At 40.5% G+C, this 20,651-nt stretch overlaps 1 protein-coding gene across 1 annotated transcript; it reads right to left on the bottom strand.

The window, feature by feature from the left end:
• Window positions 1-10,143, bottom strand: LOC146680575 (stonustoxin subunit beta-like; the record flags this gene model as incomplete). The annotated part of the gene is made up of 7 exons (XM_085447544.1): window positions 1-459; window positions 879-1,097; window positions 1,417-2,158; window positions 2,553-2,656; window positions 6,100-6,146; window positions 6,587-6,651; window positions 7,988-10,143. A coding segment is annotated over one exon (627 nt), but the record flags the coding sequence as incomplete, so codon positions are not given.
• Between the last annotated feature and the right edge of the window lie 10,508 nt (window positions 10,144-20,651).

Below are 20,651 nucleotides of genomic sequence, written 5' to 3'. Positions count from 1 at the left end.
ATTTAAGGTGGAGGTTAAGAGAGTCTTCACAATATCATCTGTTAGGAGAAATAATTTATTTGATCGCACTGTCACAACTGATATTCTTATTTGGAAAAACACAAAGGCAATTTTTTTAAGTGACTATAAACTGATGAACTATAATTGTGTTCTACTTGAAGCAAAAAACATTTTTTTTAGCCTTAACAAAAGTGCAGGTGGTGCATTACTATAACCACAAAGTGGAATCCACAGTTCTGGGATGTGTGGGAACCTTGGCATTACAACCCAGCAAGCCTTTTTAGTCTGATGTAGTTCTCCACACAAGATTCCAATGTCTGTGATGAACTGAAGCCACTGTTTAGTCCTTCAAAATATTCCTGTAGGTGAGGGTCTCCACAGAAATCGGGAGTTGAACTCATCCTGAACTGGCTCAGCTCTTGATGTCCAACTGCAAGGCCACAGTCGCGTCCACCAAACCTAAAAGTTTGTACAAGGAAAATCTTTACTATTAAAATACTAAGAAAACGCAACAACATCCTTGTAGAAAAAAAGTAGACCTATTTAGTCCAAATTTTTGGTGGTACAAACACTGTGGTGTCTGTTTTTTATGACCATACAGTAAAAGAAGACTATATGATCAAGTGCATAGATCAGTGCGCCCCAGGGTGGCTGTGGCTACAATGTAGCTTGCCATCACCAGTGTGTGAATGGGTGGATGACTGGTTGTGTAAAGCGCTTTGGGGTCCTTAGGGACTAGAAAAGCGCTATACAAATACAGGACATTTACCGTTTATAGATTAAAAGGTGCTAAAAAAAAAAAAATGTCATTTTTCTGATTTCTACTTAAATTAAAGAATTTTGATTTTTCACATTTTTAATTGACAAGTGATACAAACCTATGAGGCAGGTAATACATCACATCCGGTTTACCAGATGGACAGCGTGACTGGCTAACTGGACGGATCAGGTGCGTGTTCCACTTTCTTTTGCATTCATCCAGATCCCTCTGAAGCACAGCCATGAAAATGAAGCGCACCAAGCACATGTGTTCATGACTACCATTAAAGAGGTGCATTTCCTTCATGTCACTCAAAAGGTCCATCCAGAACTGTGTTCTAAAAAAGACAAAAACATACCATCAGTTCACAAATCACCAGCCTTCAAAGCCTCACTATTTCTTACATTTATGAAATTGTTTCTTGAGTTGACGTAAAGTGCGTGCATTTCGGATTTCTATTCATCTCTCTTTCTTTATTGACTATTACAGTTTATATTTTCTATCTTATACTTGTATGTAACATAATGGCTACACATTGAAGCTATAAAGGAAAGGTGGTGTAATACACATCAAGGCTTCTGCATCACAGACTATATATTACAGCCACACTTTTATCTGCTTAATATAGTTGTTTCTTGAAAATTTTTAAAACCTACCGCTGTTTTCTGAAGTACGACCACCAGCTTTCAATTCTTTGATTTGTTATTGAAGATCCATACATATGACTGGCAGCTCCTGCAAAAAAATCCTGATGAGATGACCGTAAGGCACAATGCATTGCTGCCATCGTCCCATTTTCAGTGCCGCAGTCTGTGCGAAGTCGCACTGGTATGACTCCAAACTCTGAAGCACACTGAACGTAGTGTTGAGCTATGACTTCTGGGTTGCTGTTAGTTGCTCCGCAAACCAACCATAATACCTTCCGCGAATAGCCATCAATACAACCACTGATAGTCAAACCATATGGCTTTAATTTGTCATATCCATCAACATGCCAAGTGTGGTTTGGTCCAGGTGAATCGTAAACTCTTCGTACAAACTTTTTCCTTGAGCGCTTTTGGACTCCAGATGGGTCGAGCTCTGCCATTATCACCATGACATCATGCCTTTTCACAGAAAGATGGCGTTTCTGACGCAGTGTCTGCCACATTGAACGGTATCCATAATGTTGACCAGGTCCCTTCAGCTGTTCTATTATTGCAGCACGAATCAAGGCCTGACTTGAGTAATCTTTTTTGCGGGACAGTGATAAACTTCTTAATCTACATTTAAGTGTGGTCAGACTGATCTTCTGTTTATGTTTTGAGGCCAAAATGTCCAAAGTTTCATTATAGGAGTAACCGTCTCTGAAATATTTCTGAATGAGGTCTTCGATGGAAATGTTTTCTTGAATTGATCCTTATAAACAGAAAAAAAAAAAAAAAGATGGGAAATGGTAAAATAGATCATCAGACAAGAAATGTGCAGTTTTAAATAACAATGACATTTTAAAATCAATGTATTGTTTCATTATTAAACTAAATTAATATGTTGCTTCTTTGGGCCTCAGTAAATTCAAGACAAATAAAGTCTACAACTATAACCCTAACCTGGACGACTAAGAATCTTCACAGATATACCTTAATGGTTTAAATGATTGCAAAATAACGTGTATGCAATTTATATAACATAAAAATAATATAGTACATAAGGACTGCATTCAAATGTAAATAAACTGTAAACAGCCAAATGGCAGCTTTGTGAACTGGTTGAGACAACCTTTTTTTTAATATGTAATTTGTGAAATACTTACTGTTGTCGACAAACGCCAAAAACTCAATATGTTTGCCACATGAACCGCAGAACTTGACAACTTCTCCCACGTTATGGCCACAATATGGACAAAACATTCTTATCCTGAAAGAAACAGCATTTTTCTTTTAAAATAGAGTATTAAAACGGCAAAGGGCAGACCTAAGCTAAAGTGTATATACACAAACGCATTTCCAACACAACAGCTACGTTGCTAGCGTAAAACAGAACTTCCAAAACACAACTACCTACATAACTTAAATTACACAATTGAGAGCATATGTGTATTAGTTGTTGATTTATAGACAAACACTAATATATATTCAAATAATTAAAAAAAAAAAGAAGGTTCATTTACCTTTTACTGCCACACACCAAATCCGGTCATTAGAAACGTCATGGCTTATGTAGCCACTAGGTAACAAAAACTCAACACTGCCCCTAGCGTCCTGGAGCACTTTCGTTGTGCTTTGTATTTTGCATGTGTTTTGTATTTTGCATGTGCTTTGTATTTTGCATGTGTTTTTGATTTTGCGTGTGTTTTGTATTTTGCGTGTGCTTTGTATTTTGCATGTGTTTTGTATTTTGCATGTGCTTTGTATTTTGCGTGTGTTTTGTATTTTGCATGTGCTTTGGAGTTTGCATGTGTTTTGGATTTTGCATGTGTTTTGGAGTTTGTACGTGCTTTGTCTCTAGGGGCCACCGTAGGCTGAGGTTAAAGTTACGTTTCATAACTGCATAGTTTCACAGACGTTTAATGGTTCACTGGCACATGTGTTAGACTGAACTATCATCTAAATATCATCTGTTTTTTAATAGTTATTCAACTGTATTCTAAGCACCAGCTGTCTGTTAGAATGTGATTTTTTTCTCTCTCTCTGTTGGCAGAGGTATAAAAATGCGCAGGAAAATCTGACGTGCATGGCGAACTTCACCGACGATATTTAGGGAGGAATAAACACACATCAAACATAAATGAACCATTTGCCTGTCTCCATAATTGAGAGCATTTTCTCTTCCTATGTCAACACTCTCTCTCTCTCTCTTTTTTTTTTTTGGCTTTTTCGGTCATGTTATGTTTACCTGTCAAAGGCTTGTTACAAACTATGAAACACATCGTGCAGACTTCTGGATGTTAGAAGAAAACTAATACTGCTCATGAATGAGACTAAAGGCAGGAAGGTGTCCTTTAAAACTAAACATGTTAATAGGACCTCCCTATTTATATCATAGTTTATGATATAGCACGTGTATTTCAGTAATAGCCTGCTGATTTCAGTGTGGTGAACAGTCGCACAGCTCACGTAGGCGATATCTGTGATACTCCTTAGCTATAATTTATCCAAGTTAACTTCAGTTAACCTTTCAGACAGTTCTTTTGCAATGAAAAACATAAACACCCATGCTGCCGGTAGGTTTTCTCAGTGCCAGCTGTTAACATTATAGCCGCTTATGCAGTAACCATGGTAACCACGGACTCTGAGCGGCTGGATCGACGGAGGTCAGACAACAATTTTACATGTATGATATTAAAACAGGACACAGCCACTATACGTGCTGGCCTCATATCAAATGTGAAGGCAGACTGAGTCTATGTTTGACGTTTTTTATATCTAATCTTCCTTTTCAAACATTTAAACAGCAGCGAGTCTGCAGCTGAGGGAATACAAACTCAAATTGTCGGAACAGGTTTGCTCGTTTCTTGGATTCATTTGGTGATTTATTAAATGTATAACTGTTATTCTAATCTGCTGCTGAGTCTCTTACACTTTTCTTTATGCTGTATATTTTCACGTCTCTGGAATAGTTGGCAGTTAGATAGTCAGCTGGGAAACTCTGTGTTAACTCATGGAGCTGAGGATATCGTGGATATGCTGACCTCGCTCCGTGGTGTACAGGGCCGTTTACCCTCATGATTAATATTCACAATAAAAATATTAGCCGAACATCATGAAGTCTGTATGCGTTTCATAGTGTGGAACAACCTTTGTACAGTTAAAGCCAGCAGTTACTACATGACAGAAACACCAACGTTATCTCTTTTATGCGTTTATACACAGGTCACGCTGATTACTGAACAAAAACCCAAAGATCAGATGTTAAACAGATTTATTTGCTCTCTCTCCTCCTTAAACATTTTTTAATGTTAGTTATAATTCAGAATTGGCGACTGAAACACGTAGGACACATAAGAACTTCAGGAAATAAAACATCGATAAATATAACCTCAGTAAAAGAAGTCAGCGGGGGTTACTACAGCTGTGTACCGGGGCCTGCGCTTTGTCGGTGGGATTGCTTGCGAGGCGAGCGGGTCTATCCCAAGCTTTGCCGTGAGACTGGGCAGACATCTCCGAAATCATCGAAGCACTTTTGCAAAGAGGCTGTATCTTGACAAACCGACCAGACACATGAAGATTAAACCACTACATTCTCGGCTAAAAAAATATTAAAACGGTATTTTGTGACACACAAACAGGGTTTTTCAAAGTTCAGTTTTGTTAGCTTCCACATGCCGGTTGTTGTGTGCTAGAAACAATGGCCACCAGGCCAAAGCAATGGTTTTGACTCGATCAGCGTTAACCCCGCCCCCTGAGTTTGATGGGTGAGGCTGACAGATAAAATTATTTCATGATGAGAGCCAGGCGCCAGGACTGCCAAAATGAAATAAATAAATATATCATTAAATAATTAATTAAATGTGTCAATAAGTAATTAAATGTGTCAATAATTAATTAAAATGTGAAATACATAAATAATTAATTAAATGTGTCAATAATTAATTAATTACATGTGTCATAACTATTTATTTATTTAATTAATTCCAATTTTAATTAATTATTGACACATTTAATTAATTATTTAATGGTGTATTTAATTAATTCATTATGGCAGTCCTGGCATTCCATAGTGTGTACACCTGTGAGCATGGACACGCTTGTTTTTTTAAAAGGTTCCTTCATGTAATGATCTGCTAGAGGGTGTGGGGGGGCCACTGCCCCGTCCTCCAGGGCATGAAGCAGGTATGGAGGAGATCAAAACTCCAGACATCCAGAGGCCCCCAGAACACAAGAGACCAAGGAAGACCAACAGAGGGGCAGCTGCGCCACTGTCCCGGAAAGAGCTGAGGAGAGTCCCAGATGAGGGCTCACTCAGCAGCCGCGGAGCAGAAGCCGGGGGGGGGCCAAGAGGGTGGCATCCTAATGTGATTGGTCACTGCGATGGACACTTCAGGTTGCTGCTAAACTGAGTTACACTGTGGCAGCAATAGAAACGCTGTTTTAAACTGTATTTGTTTACAATTTGAAAAATAAAATTTGCCGAATGAATTATCAGAAGTTATTGTTTGTTGTGCATTAGTGGAAATACTGACAACTGTCACTGGATTATAGAATGTTGAAGAAATATTTTAAACCAGAGCAAACACAATCCAGCTGCAGTTATTGATCCATCATCTGTTCATTGATTGACACTTTGATCATGAGTCCTGACATCAGAGATGTGAATGAGTGATGCTTTGTTTTCATGAATCACATTAAAAGCACACTTACACTTCCTCAGACCTGGTCTCAACCATCGGACTCCAGCAGGCTCCACCCTGAAAGGAGGAGGGGGGTCAGACCAGCACAGTCTCTTTCGGCATGCAGTGTTGGGAAGGTTACTTTTAAAATGTATTCCATTACAGAATACAGAATACATGCCCCAATATGTATTCTGTAACGTATTCCGTTACGTTACTCAATGACAGTAACGTATTCTGAATACTTTGGATTACTTAATATATTATCTTGCTTGAAATATTTTAAACCAGAGGATTCAAAGGCATGTCCTCAAGCATCTGCTCTGCTGTCTCATTAATCTGTTGGACAGTATCACATCACTTCTGGGATGGGAAGCATGCATCAATCCTAAGAAAAAGGTCAAACTGTTTCTTAGTCTATTGATTAAACTTAATTTTATAAAATGTGTTTATGTTGCTGCCAGTGAGTTTCACTCAGTGAAACAGCTGTACATATCTGGCTGCAGAGGTTCACTCACTGTGAGTTCAGGCTTCACTGTAACAGTTCGTCCAGATGATATTTCAGGTTAGCTGAGCAGACAGTCTGTGAGGTGGACAGGAGAGAAGGATGTGACACACAGTCTTTGGTAAGGAGCTGAATGGTCTGAAATAGTGTATCATAAATATAGTTCAGGTTGTTGCTATCATGCTGAGTAAATGTACACAAGATGCTTGTAGCTGCTGCGTGCTAGGCGTTCTACGTTTTTATGCTTTGTGGTTATTTCTGTGCTGCTAACAACTGAATTTACTTCAGTTGTCTGATGTAGATCCATCACTCTGGGCCTGGACCTGCAGACCACAGGGAAACATCACACATCTACCTGCTGTCTGTTTCACTGCTCAAATATATTTTTTGTACTGTCTTCTTGAAATTCTTTCAATTTTTTGTTTGCAATCATACACACGATGCAGTCATTGACCTACACTGATTCACTTTTCACTGGAAGCTTCATTCCATAAATATTCAGTCAATTTAACACATTGGAACAAATTTTAAACATTTCAGCTGAGACAGATGAACATCATGTGACTATTTCATCAAGTGTGTTGCTTTCAATGACCATGTTCCTGTTAAATACAGTTACAGTGTCATTTGAAGAACTTCTTAGTCATCATTACTGCTGTTTGAGTGTGTGCTCATTACTGTTATCTCTTTAGTACTTTTTGAATTTAAGGTACATTTTGGAAGAATCAGTTTTATTAAAGCTTTTTCTGTATTGTGTGTTGTACATTCCACATTTTATCTACAAATCTGATCCTTGGAAAAATCCAGGAGAAAACATGAAACCAAAGGAGAAAGAAGAGGCAATTCCTCCATATTATCTTTTTTTTTTCTTTTTTGTGCCCCGTTTGGATCTTTAGCCATCAGAATTGTTGTCTTAAGGCCAAGAAAGATGCCAAGTGGATTTATTTTACCAAGTGGATCATCATGGCCTTGCCATATTGGTCCCTTTGATTGACCTTTATTATAATTATGTATTTATTTTATTTTCGGTTGCTACAAATGGGACAGACATGACTGGGGGATAGGACAGGGAGAAAGAATGAAAGAGAGAGGGAGAGAAAGAAAACCAGAGGGGAGAAGAGACGGTGAGAAAGGGGGGGAAGAAAAAACAAAAAACAAAAAAAAAAAAACACCTGGATCACCTGTATGGAGAAAAAAAAAAAAAACAGAAGAGAAAGCAAACAAAAAAAAGAGCAACATAATAAATACAGCACCATCACAATAAACTAGCTAGCAGTAGATAACAGTAGATACTAAATATTAAACGATATTGTGCAGCACGCAAGATAGACAGCACACAATGTGCTTTGAGGTAGCAGCCAAGAAAGGTGTAGTCCGCGTCTGTGAACACCCGTGTGTACACCTGTGTGCATACCTGTGTGGATCAGCATGCTTGTATTCCAAAGGTTTCTCCATGTAACGATCTGCTAGAGAGTGTAGGGAGCCATAGCCCCGTCCCCAGGGCATGAAGCAGGTATCGAGGAGATCCAGGCCCCAGATATCCAGAGGCCCCAGAGTACGAGGACCCGAGGAGGACCACCAAAAGGGGGGGGAACCGTGCCACCCTCCTGGGAAGAGCTGAGTAGAGCCCCAAACGAGAGGTCACCCAGCAGCTATGGAGCAGAGGCCAGAGGGGGTTGCAGTGGCGTGCCCGCAGGCTCTGCCGGCAGCCAGCTGTGCCAGAGAGGACCGAGCTTCAGACCCAGAGGCCTGAGGGCACCCCTCCATATTATCAGCATTTGCTCTTGTGCACCATCTCTGTCGTTACTTAGGTCACAACCAATCACTTCATGGTGGTTTTAGCTCAGGAGGTAGAGCAGGTCATTTACTGGTTGTAAGGTTGATGGTTTGATTCTTAGTCTGCATGCCAAATGTCCTTGGGCAAAATATTTACTTTACATTGCTCTCTGATGCATCCATCAGGGTGGGAATGTTAGTTAGTAAGTACGGTACTTAAAAATCATAGAAGGATGTGGCATGCTGTATTAAGTGCTTTGAGTACTCCAGAAGAGTAGAAAAGTGCTATATGAAAATCAGTCTCTGTATCTCTTCCAGTTGTGTTCCTAGTCTGTTTTGTTCGGTGCAGCAGATTCAGCTTTCAAACTTACAGCCTTTATAAGGGCACCTGACTTTATGTTGTACTTTGAAGTGTGCAGTACACAGGTGGGTACAACAGACAGTCTCCGAACAAGAACAGCAAACCCACATGACATACAGCAAAACAGAACTGGCGTATCTGTAAACAAGGAAATACTTTGGTTGCTGCAAAAATCCAATGTTTTAGCCTGTAATGCTTAAATAGCTGCCCTCTTTTGAAAGTTAACAGGGCAATACTTCCACTTCCAAGGCATCTCTTCCTGGGATTTGAAATACAACAAAGAAAAAGCAAATAAGAACAAAGAAGATTCAGTCATAGCAGCACTATATCTATACCTTGGATTTAATCTGGATCAGAGACCTGCTTCAGACTGAGTAATGTGAAGGCCATAGACATGTTTAGCTTTTCCTTTCTGATTAGCTGAGTAATGTTACACTATGGTAATGAATGTGACTGAGCAACTTGGACATTTAAGCCTAAAATGACATCACTTTGACATGCATAACAGCCACACATTGTGATGTTAGGGAACTGATAGTTTAATTGGAACAGTCCAAAAGCCTGTCAGTGAGGCAGGATGGCTACATGGCAGCACTGGCTCTTTTTACCAGGCAAATTACCACAGTGACTGATGTCAATCACATCAGCTGGTCATGAACATGTAAGTGGACCTTGCTGAGTTGAAGATGTTTACAAGGAATCATTTAGAACAGTTTTATACGTCAACTGATTGAATCCATGAATCTGAAAATGTGTTTCTGAGTGAAAGAGACAAACATGTACAGACTGAACTATCTGTTCAACAGTCAGAGTGTTTCTCTAACAGGAGGACACTCTTTACACTCAACTCGGCACAGAGTTACTGAGGAACCAGGAGACATGAGCATAAACCCAGGATAAAGGGTTTCAGTGAATGTGGTGTTGAAGGTGTGGAGGTGGATCAGAGTGTCAGAGGAGACTCTGTAGAAGGACAGAGTGCCAGCAGGACAGTCCAGATACACTGCTACTCTGTTAGAGACAGAGGAGGATGAGGAGGAGATGGATGTCTCTTTCTTATTGTGACAGACATAATGAGGACCATCATCAGTGCAGTACAGACTCCAGGACTGATCATTGTTTCCAAACAAACAGTCATAACTGAGTCCTTTCCTTCTGATTTTGCTGTAACTCACTGATATAATAACTGTTATTCTCCACTCGACCTCCCAGTAACAGCGACCAGTCAGACCATTTCTACACAGCAACTGCTCATAAACATCAAATCTGTCTGGATGATCAGGATATGATTGAACCTCCTCCACACGTGTCACCTTCCTGTTGTTGTCAGACATTTTGAGGTTTGTGTGTACTGTGTTTGTGTCGATTGTGAGTTGACAGGAATCTGATGGAGAGAACAAACACAATCCAGCTGCAGTTATTGATCCATCATCTGTTCATTGATTGACACTTTGATCATGAGTCCTGACATCAGAGATGTGAATGAGTGATGCTTTGTTTTCATGAATCACATTAAAAGCACACTTACACTTCCTCAGACCTGGTCTCAACCATCGGACTCCAGCAGGCTCCACCCTGAAAGGAGGAGGGGGGTCAGACCAGCACAGTCTCTTTCAGCATGCAGTGTTGGGAAGGTTACTTTTAAAATGTATTCCATTACAGAATACAGAATACATGCCCCAATATGTATTCTGTAACGTATTCCGTTACGTTACTTAATGACAGTAACGTATTCTGAATACTTTGGATTACTTAATATATTATCATGCTTTTTACAACAACGTGAATGTACTATTGCTGTGTGATTTATTACTATTACTGAACGTCCGTGACTCCGAACTGTAGTAAAGGGACCTCTGACTAATACGGCGGGGTCCCTGTCGGCTCGTAGCCGAAAAATAGCTTCACTCTGTTGTGTGGGTCAACTTTTCTTGCGAGAGACAGAGAGAGGCGTTGAAAGACTGCTCCAACGGAACTTATTGTTTTTGGAGGAAAACAGGAACACGGTGTACAGTCGAGTCTTAATAGTTTACTTACAACTGGGCTCGTCAGGCACTCTTCTTGGCTGAAGTGGTTATTATTATATTTACATGCTTCCAGCTCCCGTTTTTCCTCGATGACAACTCGTACCTTTCCACTCCCCTTTTTCTCCCTCCTCGCGCTCACAGACCCATAACGTGTATGGCAGTCCATTCTCCCTGCAACACGGACTACACTGCCCATGATGCTACATTCTTTAGAGCTATGCTTGTAGCATTCTGCCTGTTAGCTTAGCACAACAACAACACAACGAAAAGGTGCTCTCTCACCCAGGAAACACACAGTCGCAGAGAGAGAGAGAGCGTCGCCCTGTAACCATGGCAACCGTAACGCTGCCGCCTGGAACAACAGAACGTAGCTGTCAAACAAAACCCAAACAGTCCTGACCCGCGACAAAATGAAACAGGAAAGTACCGCAGTGTAATCCATTTATTTCAACAAAGTAACTGTATTCTGAATACCACCTTTTTAAACGGTAACTGTAACGGAATACAGTTACTCATATTTTGTATTTTAAATACGTAACGGCGGTACATGTATTCCGTTACTCCCCAACACTGTCAGCATGCACATATGGACATTACATCACTCTCATACACATACTGTTAGACACTAATAAAGGAACAGTCCAACATTTTCACAACTACACATCAATCCATACGTGGATCAAACTGTTGATGATCTGGCTTCTTATTGCTTTGATTTCTGAATCTAAAGAGTGAATGCATTTAAACCAGGAACCACAAATCTAGGCATTCAAAGTTGATAAAGTACCATGGAGTTTTGTAGGGTCAAGCATCACACCAAATCTGGTATATATTGTTTCTATTTTATACAGTACATCTTTGAAATTATACATTCCAGTTATGGCAGCACTTGGTGTGGTGATTAGCACTGTTGCCTAACAGCAAGAAGGTGCTGAGATCCATTCCATCACCTGGCCAGGTCCTTTCTATTTGGAGGTTGCACAGGTTTACTCTGGATTCCTCCCACAGCCCCACTGGCCAGTCCACTGAGGTGGCTGGTATTGGAAGAGGTAGGCTGGCCAGGTCAGGCACTACATTTATTTGCAAGCACTAAAAGTGCATAAAAGATCAGCTCGCTTCTCGCGATGAACCCGCCTCTTTCAAGGATTTAGTTTCCCTTTCCCTCCAGATAGACAACGCCTGAGGAAGAGGGAAGCTGAGAGAAAAACAGACTCCGCAGGTCATTTCCTCGCTGTCTTCGGGTTGACTTCCGCTGCACTACCAGTACAAACATCCACCCCAGTTATTGCCTCTTCTGTCACAGATTCTGTGCTGGAACCGATGCAAATTGTGCATTTCCAGCTCTCAACTATTTTTAATGGTAAAAAAAATGGCCTGCATTTGTATAGTGCTTTACTCAGTCCTTAAGGACCCCAAAGTGCTTTACACTACATTCAGTCATTCACACACTGGCAATGGCAAGCTACATTGTACATTGTAGCCACAGCTGCCCTGGGGCGCACTGACAGAGGCGAGGCTGCCGGACACTGGCGCCACCGGGCCCTCTGACCACCACCAGTGGGCAAACATGGGGTTACTATCTTGCCCAAGGATATTTGGAAACCAGCCAGGAGGCAGCCTGCCTGCATGCAAGAGGATGCAGAGTGAACCATCACTGGGATCGAACCACCGACCTTCTGATTAGTGGCTGACCTGCTCTGCCACCTGAGCTACAGCCACCCCGTAAGGTGGTTTGCCTGATCACTTTCTAGTATCCTGCCCCAAATGGTTAAAAAGCTCCACCTGCAGGTATGTTCTGGGATACAGGTGGGCAGATCAGTTACTAATATTAAACCCTGGCTACTGCTCCCTGTGTTTTTGCAGGCTTACCAGGCTACTCCAACCCCTTCAGGCTCTCGCTGATTTCGGTGTCGGGCAGAGACTTGTTGATTGAGAGTTAGCTAAACAGTTGCACACTCCTCTCCTAGCACTCGAACTTCCCATACTACCCAAAGCTATTAATCACAATCAAAATAAATAATCAAGTGTTTGCCCACATCACTCATCAAACTGAAACTGTCATGCTAGTTAGATCCTGTAATAATAATAATAATAATAATAATAATAATAATAATGAACAGCCAGGAGAGTCACTTACCTTTTTCCCCATTCAATTTTCCCAACTTATTCTCGGTTTCCACTGGTTAACTCTCATATTGAATGGCTCTAGCTCTTACCTCCATCCCATTAGAGGACCGTGACCTACAGGAGGTGTTCAGCAAACAAAAGGCTGTCTCGCTACCAACCCACAAGATTGTATGACTTTCCCAGCGTTCAGGTCGCCAAGCAAAGCTTCAGCCATGTGGCTTTTTTTTCTCGTCGCCTAACCCCAGCCCAAAGAACTACGATGTAGGTGATGGAGCGTTAACTACTCGCTTAACTTTAAAAACCTTAAAAAAGTAGATTGAATTCAACTGTACACATCAGTTTTCCTTCCAAGAAACATTCCATTACTTATCTGTATAACAGAAGAAGTCACTTAGATGAGTGATAAAACATCCGGAGAAACTAAACTTTTGGGCTTGTCTTTGCCTGTAATTCAGGAATTAAGAGATTTTTTTATGTATAGATTTTTTTTTCAGTTATTGTTTCAATTGGCTCATTTTCAGCCTCAGCAGCATCTCTCAGAAGAAAACCAGTTTAAACTTTGTGCCAATCATCAGACAAAAAGTGAATTCACATCAGAGTGGAATTCATAAGATCAAAAGAATAAGCACTTAAGATTGTGTTCTGCAGGGGAATGATAAGTTTCATATCCTCCCTCTCTCTTTTTAAATGTAACTCATAAAACAAGCAAAACTACTAATCTGTACAAGTTACAGATGTCCTTCTAGGTAAATATACACAACTCTTTTGAAGTGATTTGAACTGTGAGTTAAAGGACATGCAGAAGAGGATGCAGAAGATGCAGAGTCAACCATCACTGATGCAGTCTCTCCTGCATAAAGTTCAGGTGCTCGTTTTCCTGTGTGGGTGTCTGATGCCACAAAACAGACTCAGAGCTATAACATCCTAAATGACTATGATATGGAACAGATGTGGGTGTGTCCTCATCTCCCAGAGGAATTCCAATTGTTGTCATAAAAAAAAAAACCATGCACACACAAAAACACCTGAAAATATAAACATCAACCAAAAATCAGCAGTAACTTACTTACTTTATGAGGTCTGTGAAAATTATTTCCATATGATTTACAGTATATATCACAGCATCAAGGGTCTTTATAAGCACGGAGCATAGTACTAAAATGAATCAGTTTCAGCTTTTGTTTTTCCATCCATAAATCAATTTTCTTCCGCTTATCCTTTTCAGGGTCGCAGGAGCCTATCCAAGCTGTCTTAGGGCGAGAGGCAGGGTACACCCTGGACAGGTCGCCAGTCTTTTGCAGGCCAAACACATAGACACAGACACACATAGAATCATTCCACATCGAAAGACCTCAGCCTGATGGTGGAATTGAACTCAGGTCCTTGTCACGGTGAGTTAACAGTGCTAACCACTGTGCTGCCCAGTTTTGTTTTTCATTATGCATATTTCAGTAATAATTAAATTTCATTATCTGTATCTTTACCACACTTGACTAGGTGTAGGTACTGTAGGTGCAGTGAATGCTTAAATTATGCTCTTTGGAATATACTAGACATTCAATGTTAAGATTCAGCACACTGTGTTTGGATTTTGATTAAATTACATTAATAAATATGTATGTAATATTATATAAAAATTAATATTACACACTCTGTGATCATCATTTATGTCCAGTTCAGAATAAATGTGTGCACTCACATATTAAAATAAATAAAGTCAATAATATCTGCTAAGACTGGAGATAATATAAGGAGGGAGAGAACTGACAGCTATTATTTATATCAGCCTGTCTCAGTTCTTTTAATTCTAAGTATCATAAAGTAATGTGGTAACATGTGGACTGATGTGTTTACAGACAGCATTTTAACCACTAGTTTAAAGGCGGTAGGTTGCACCCTTCGATCTAACACTGTATAAATGTAACAGGGCTCAGTGCTGGTTCTAATAGTCTGAGCTGCTTTAAGCTTTGTTTGTGAAGAGCACAGCAGCATGATCTTAAAAGAGTGGGTCTATGTGCTGTGACACTAGCATTAGCCATGTTAGCACGTTACCTTTAACACCTGGTCAGGCTGAGTCTAAAGGCGTACATTAGGAGGTTCAGCTCTCCATTTTACTGTAGAGTCCCTTCATTCTTCACATATCCATGTCGGGCAGAGAGTACATCTGAAGGCTGAATGGCCTTTTTGCAAGCACACACACTTTCTAGCATTGCAAAGCTATGAGTACAAATAGCAGTGTATAAAAATCCAGGCAACCAGCCTGTGCCTGTGAGTACCTTAAATCACGCTGCGTGGCTAGTTTGCATTGCTTCAGGGTTTTGGAAATGAGATAATCCAATAACCAATCTGATAGCTGATCCAATAGTTAATTCCAGAGCTAATCCGATACCTAATATAATATACTAATATATTAGCTAATCTGTGAGCTGACAGGAAAGGGAAATGGATTTTCAAATGAGGAGTGGAATTGCCTTTTCAAATACCAGAAAGAAATCCTGGATTTTTGAATTCATTTCTTTCTTTCTCTCTCTTTTAAAATATGTTTAATATAAATTAAATTAAAAACATCTGCATGAAACAAAGAGGAAGTGTGTGAAAGAGACAGGGAATGTTTCTAAGTCTTCCTCCTCTATCAGATATTCTCTCCATACCTAAGAGTGTCCAGTCTCCAGCATGGATCCTTCAGTCCAGCCAAAAGCAGCTTCATTCCTGAGTCACCTGAATGATTGTAGCCCAGGTCCAGTTTTCTAATTTGGAAGGGGTTGGAGCTCAGAGCTGAGGCCAGTGACGTACAGCCTTCCTCTGTGATCAGACAGCCTGACAGACTGCAGACACACAAAACAACAATCCACCTCTGAACAATGATTTTGTGTTTGTCATACAATAATGTCTATCCAATTCTATCCATTCTATTTTATTTTATTTAAAAAGGACAATTTTAAACAGACAGTCATTGTCATGTCAAGCTTTTTTACACTATGAGCCAACCCGCTAAATTATTAGAGAGAAAGCCCAAACTCTCAGACAATCTGCTTTGAGCAGCACTTGGTAACTGTGGAAAGGAAGAACTCCCTTATAAATAAAGATCCTTCCAATAACAACAGGCTTCAGGAAGAGGTTTAAGGGATTATGGTAAATAGAAGAAATAAGCAGAGAGACAAGAACAAAACACAAATGAAGGAGAGAGGGGACACAAGTTAAATATTAATTGAACTTTAAACTTCAAAGTTTAAATATTAAAGTTAAATAAGTTTTAGAAATACTATAACTTGGCATTGTTGTTATTGTATCTTGTGTATTTTAATTTATATATTTTTTACCTTCATGAACAAACTTGTTCATGAGCAAAACTGTTTATTTTTCTTGAGCAACAAACTCCTCAAATTCAATATTTGGATTGTAGCAAAAGCTGAATTACGAATTTGTGGAACTGATATTAAAACTCTAAACTAAAACCTGCCATTTATGAAACACTGTCTTTTTTTTTTACTCTGTGCGTGAGAAATGAGAAGTTGTTTTTTTCAGTGGATACTCGGAAATTAGTATATAGTTCTGGCCTTCCAACCCATAATAATAATAATAATGGATTGGATTTATATAGCGCTTTTCAAGGCACCCAAAGCGCTTTACAATGCCACTATTCAGTCACTCTCACATTCACACACTGGTGGAGGCAGCTACAGTTGTAGCCACAGCTGCCCTGGGGCAGACTGACAGAAGCGAGGCTGCCATATCGCGCCATCGGCCCCTCTGGCCAACACCAGTAGGCAAGTAGGGTAAAGTGTCTTGCCCAAGGACACAACGACCAGGACAGAGAGCCCGGGGATCGAACCGGCGACCTTCCGGTTACAGATGTGATTCCCAACCCCCTGAGCCACGATCGCCCATCTCTAATTGCCTGGCTGTCCTCACTCTCAACAGCACCATCAGAATCCACATCGCTGTTGTCTGAATCTGTTTTGAATCAGTGACGCGTGAGCAGAACAACTGAGAGGAACAGGCCTTTTGTTGGCTAAATTAATTCAGGTACATCAGCACAAACTCAACTACCACATTGATTGCTGTAGAACAAATGGCCTGATTAAACAAAACATGCCACAAGAAACATAACCCGTACCGTACTTTTCTGTTACTAATTAAACAAAAAATTGACTGTAAAAATTCTTCTCACAGTACTTAGAACCTAATAGATGGATGGCTGCAAATTTACACCAGCTTAATGAGGGGAAAACTGAAGTCCTTGGCTGTGTCCCAATTCAGGGTCTGCACGCTTGAAGTACGCGCACTATGCGCACTACGCGTACTACGCGTACTACGTACGGTGCGTACTATAAGTACGAGAAGTGCGGAAGTGAGAGGCTTGTGAAATGGGACGGTCTAGCCTTCGTCGCGCTGTTCAGGTTGCCTAGCAACCATGATACTAACCGCGAGAAACGTTACATACAGCATTGTTTGACATAAATGAAGGAAGGAAAAAAGTTTTGTTGGTCATTCATTTTTGTCATGACATCACTTTGATTAGTTGAGTATCTGAGGCTGAGACCACGGGACTGTAAAACATGATTGTTGGGCTTCACTTCTGTACTGAACAGTCATTTAAGATTAGTTAGTAAATAACAATTAGCTAATGTTGTTCATGAGACTAAAATCCTCTCACTGTGGTAATGTAAATATAATATGGCCAATATTATAGTATTGTCAGAATATTATATATACATATATATATATATATATATATATTTTAGGGGTGCAACGATATTCGTATCGATATTGAACCGTTCGATACAGTGCTTTCGGTTCGGTACGCATATGTATCGAACAAAACAAAATTTGTAATTTATTTTATCAACTTTCCTTCTGACGATGCTGTCTGTGTTGAGCGCTCAGTGAATCTGCGTTCGACTACTCCGCCTAGGCTGCACTGTCGAGCGCAGATCCACTGAGCGCTCAACACAGACAGCATCGTCAGAAGGAAGAGAGCAGGGCAAGCTAGCGAGACAGAAGTTAAGCTCTCCTTGCAACATGGACCTCCCCCACCCTCATTCAGATCTGGTGTTTGGAATTATTTTGGTTTTCATGTGAAGTATGACCCTGAAGGTAAGCGAGTCATGGACTAAAGTAAAACAGTATGTTGGATGTGCCATGCAATGCTCAATTACATGGGTGGGAACTAGTGTGTTAGCGCAGTTAGCTCGTTAACGTGTTGGCCGTCTAGCCCCATGCACGGGGCGATCGGCGGTAGCTCGTTAACGGAGATTTGCCGTGTAATGGCGTTAAGGTCATTTTAACGAGGTTAACCTGAAAGCACTAGTGGGAACACAACGAATATGACTGCACATTTACGCCGACATCATCCTAGTGCAAAGACAAAACCAACAAGCATGCATGCTACAAACTTTACCCGAGTCATTTAGACAGCCGTTAGCACATGATTCTCCTTATGTGGACCTGATATGTTTAATGTGCTGCTGAGAATATAGCCCAGAAGAAGCGGATAGTATAGCTTTTATTTTGGAAAGAGCCATTTCTCTGTAATAAACTCTCTTTTCCAAAGATGAGTGATTCCTCAATCAGATACAGGGCTCGCAAAATCGCTAGCCCGACGTCCTGGGGCTAGCGATTTTTCCAGTCGGGCTACCAAAATCTATCTCTGCCCTGCCCGTCCGGCTATTGTAGGAAGGAAAAATATATGTCAATGCTTTTGCATTCTTTCAGAAATGTAGCTGGGTAATTATGTCATTGGCATCGGTGAGCCACTGTCAATATGTGACATATTGAAATCGCGTTTGAATTTGCGCTTGTTTTTTTGCTTTCACTTTGCAATCGCGTGAACTGTGTATAGAGAGCGACAGTACTGTTTGGTGAGTGATGATAATTTGTGCACCAATTCCTCTGACATCGTCTTATTAATCTTTAGCTTACTACGCAAACATGACAAGTGAAATCTCCCGCAGCAAGCTTAAACATGTGAGAGGTTGATCGCGCAGAGAATCGCTGAGCTTATGTGAGTGCGTGTGTAAAAGCAGCAGGATATATATTTCAGTTCTGCTGAGCCAAATAAGACAGGTCAGGGTGAAGAAGTGACAGCCAAAGAAAAGCTTACCACAAAACAGAAAAGTTATGACAAATCAGACTATAAGGCAAAAAGAAAGTGCAGCTTTATGGTTTCATGGACAAAATAATTTCTGTGGCTGCGATATGATGAGTTAAATAACCAGGGGTGCACATAAGTGGTCCGCAGGTGCGCATTCACTGTCAAAGTAAAAAACACGCACAAGGGTTAGGGTTAAATTTAAAAACTGTACTTTTGAGTTAAAATATATATTTATAATTTTAATAAATGACAAATTAAAAAGGCATGAACATTTTATTTTGTATCGAAAAAATATCAAACCGTGACACCAAAGTATCGAACCAAACCGTGAATTTTGTGTATCGTTGCACCCCTAATATATATATATATATATATATATATATATATATATATTTATCTGTCTCGCTCATGTCTGCGGTAGGCTTGCTTAGCATAGGGGGTCTAGCCTTAGGACCCTTACTGGATACAGACGCCCCAGGCAGGAATCGAACTTGCGATCCTCTGTTCCAAAGGCGTGTAGTTTAACCACTACGCTATCCAGCTGCCTATATATAGGCATATATATATATATATATATATATATATATATATATATATATATATATATATATATATATATATATATATATATATATATATATATATATATATATATATATATATATATATATATATAGGCTCTGAAACAACAAAACATCACTAATGTCACACAACTGTGCCGACATGTGGCCAACAGCAATGTTTTAATGTTCTTCCTTATTAAACATTCACGCATAAATAAGTGACGTCATAGTCAGTACTTACTTTTGACAGTTCACTCTTCGGCCGCTCCCTTCTGCCGTATTTTGCGGCAAAATTATCCACACCCACCGCCGCGCTATGAATTGTGGGATATATGGGACCACGAAGCGTGCACCGGACCACGCTTGATATTTGGGGAAATCGACGGCGCATTTGGAGTACGCATTTGAAGTACACTTTGAATTGGGACAGCCGTCGTCGCGTGGCGGTGACGTAATCGCGCTTAAAATGCGTACTTCAAGCATGCAGACCCTGATTTGGGACACAGCCCTTGTATGCGCTCATGACAGAATTTTATCCCAGATAGTGAAAGCCCTTGGTCCTCTCTCCTACTTTAGGTTAAATCCTATATCAGGAATTTATGTGTCACTTTGGACTCGACTCTTACACTGGATGGTCGTGTGAAGTCTCTGGTTCGGTCTTGTGTTTTTGTCATTTATGAGATGTGGCTAAGTTAAGCCCTATTTTATATCGCTCTGACTTGGAGATGTTATACATGTATTTATTTCCTCACGCTTGGACTATTGTAACTCACTGTTATGTTTATGTATCTAAGCAAAGGTTCTCTGGATTGTTGGCGGGTTGTGCAAAACACTGCAGCTAGGCTTCTGACAAAATCTTTTAAGTATTCACATGTGACACCGTTGCTATCTCAGCTACACTGGCTTCCTGTGGAATTTAGAGTCCATTTTAAGATCCTGATCTTGACTTTTATAGCTTCGCATTGACTGGCACCATCCTACATCTCTGATCTGCTACAGTTCTATCTCCCTAGGACAGACCTTCCCAAAGTGTGGGGCCCGCCCCCTGGGGGGGGGCGCAGAGCCATGGCAGGGGGGCGTGGGTTGAAAAGGGGGGGAAAAAAACAAGACGCTTGGACACTGCTAGCACGGGC

Source organism: Copadichromis virginalis, linkage group LG23 (assembly GCF_057382275.1).
Source record: "Copadichromis virginalis isolate Kocher_CV1m ecotype Utaka linkage group LG23, C_Virginalis_male_GT1.1, whole genome shotgun sequence".
Classification (NCBI taxonomy): Eukaryota; Metazoa; Chordata; class Actinopteri; order Cichliformes; family Cichlidae; genus Copadichromis; species Copadichromis virginalis.
The sequence above is the reverse complement of the archived record's forward strand: the minus strand, read 5'-3'. Positions and strand labels throughout refer to the sequence as shown.